The sequence below is a fragment of the Odontomachus brunneus genome, unplaced genomic scaffold (assembly GCF_010583005.1).
Source record: "Odontomachus brunneus isolate Ranch 3 - 2012 unplaced genomic scaffold, Obru_v1 Obru_scaffold_089, whole genome shotgun sequence".
NCBI lineage: Eukaryota > Metazoa > Arthropoda > Insecta > Hymenoptera > Formicidae > Odontomachus > Odontomachus brunneus.
Window position 1 is genome coordinate 113,629 of NW_022639539.1, and position 1,634 is coordinate 115,262.

Genomic DNA, 1,634 nt, shown 5'->3' on the forward strand with positions numbered 1-1,634 from the left:
CGTCGTGTACTTATACTTTATGTCAAATTGAACAAAAAAGTCCTCTACCATTTTCCAAATAATCACATAGATTTTTAATTATTAATTAAAGAAGATTATTGCACAAGTTTGCATGATAATGCATTCAACGGCAAAAGTGAGAATAAATATTTAATATGCAGAATTAATCTGATAAATTAAGATATTTTTTTTACAGTTTTTATATTATATTAGGATTACATATTAAGTTAAATTACAATATATATATATATATATATATATATATATATATATATATACATATACATATATATTTTATAGTTAATTAATAAAAATTTTATGAGTGAAAAAATATAAAGAGTTGAAACATTTTTAAAATTTTCATATCTGTAAATTAATTACAAAAACAATGATTATATTACAAAGATATTTCATACTTTTGTGACACAATCCTTGTTTCTTAAATACATGAATTAAAGATGATAGAAAAAAGTAGTCTTTAATTAGGTGTATATCATTCTTTAGCCGTCTTATTACAAGCTACGTAAAATTCATATGATGAATTATAAATGAGTGAGCAAATTTGAGAAAATTGAAGAAAAGATGCTATTTGTTATGATATTATACAGAATAATAACGAATGTTTTAAGATTGGTGCCAAAAATTAATAATAAATAAATAAATAATAAACAAGATAATATTACTTGGTAAATTTTAAAATAGTTTTAATTTAAAAAATCGAACAGAAACGTATACTTACCACGAAGTATATCAGCTGGTATTAATCTTCGGAAGGTTTTTGGTCGCTCTTGCTCCTTATTTTCATCAGCGACGGCTACGAAGATAATTGCGGTGAATAATAAAACAAACTTGCCGGTGTGCTCCATAATCTTGAGTCGACGAAAGCAAATTTACAAAGGTCCTATTTATATTTATAAGAAAATATAGAAAAATATAAGGAGCAGAAGAATGGAGCTTCTTTTATCGATTAAGACTGGTTAAGCCTGATTTCTGAGACGGCATTTTATAGTCAGGCTTCGGGCGGAGTCCCTGTTTATCCCCTCCAAACCAATGTCTCTCACCTCTTGAACCACCAGTCACCGAAGAAAGAATCGTCGGCGATCGGTGTCGAGTAGTGCCCAAGACATTCATTGTGTAAAATGCGTGCGTTCTGTATCCATACGGCGGATAAGTAGGGATGCATCCTATAAATACGCATGAAATTGGTTGACCCGCATTCGTGCCATGGTCGCGTACTGATCTCACGGTGAAACTTGCTCGATACAGGCGAACAAAAATCTTACTATCTTACTATGAAGCCCATCGGCTAGTATTAATCTTCAGAAAATTTTGAGTCACTCTTGCTCCTTGTTTTCATCCTTGGTTTCATAGTGACGGCTATGCACACAATCACGATAAATAAACAAACTTATTAGTGTGTTCCATAACTTTAAATTAACAAAAACAAATTTATAAAGGTTGTATTTCGTTCTTCTTTTTCTTGCACTGTATCGAATATTTCAAAATTTAAAATGTCGAAATTTTTCTTTACAAGGCATATTGATATAAATTGTCGGACAAGTATCTAACATTTTTGTCCATATATATATATATATATATATATATATATATATATATATATATATATATATATA

General features: G+C 28.8%; 1 protein-coding gene across 1 annotated transcript in view; it reads right to left on the reverse strand.

Annotated features, from left to right (window-relative positions):
* The window catches only part of LOC116848087, a 61,782-nt gene extending 60,789 nt beyond the window's left edge, over positions 1–993 (reverse strand). The window contains exon 1 of the mRNA XM_032823853.1: positions 740–993. Within this exon, the coding sequence (XP_032679744.1) occupies positions 740–866 (127 nt within the window). The 5' untranslated portion in view covers positions 867–993. The remainder of the gene's footprint in view (positions 1–739) is intronic.
* Positions 994–1,634: the final 641 nt, after the last annotated feature.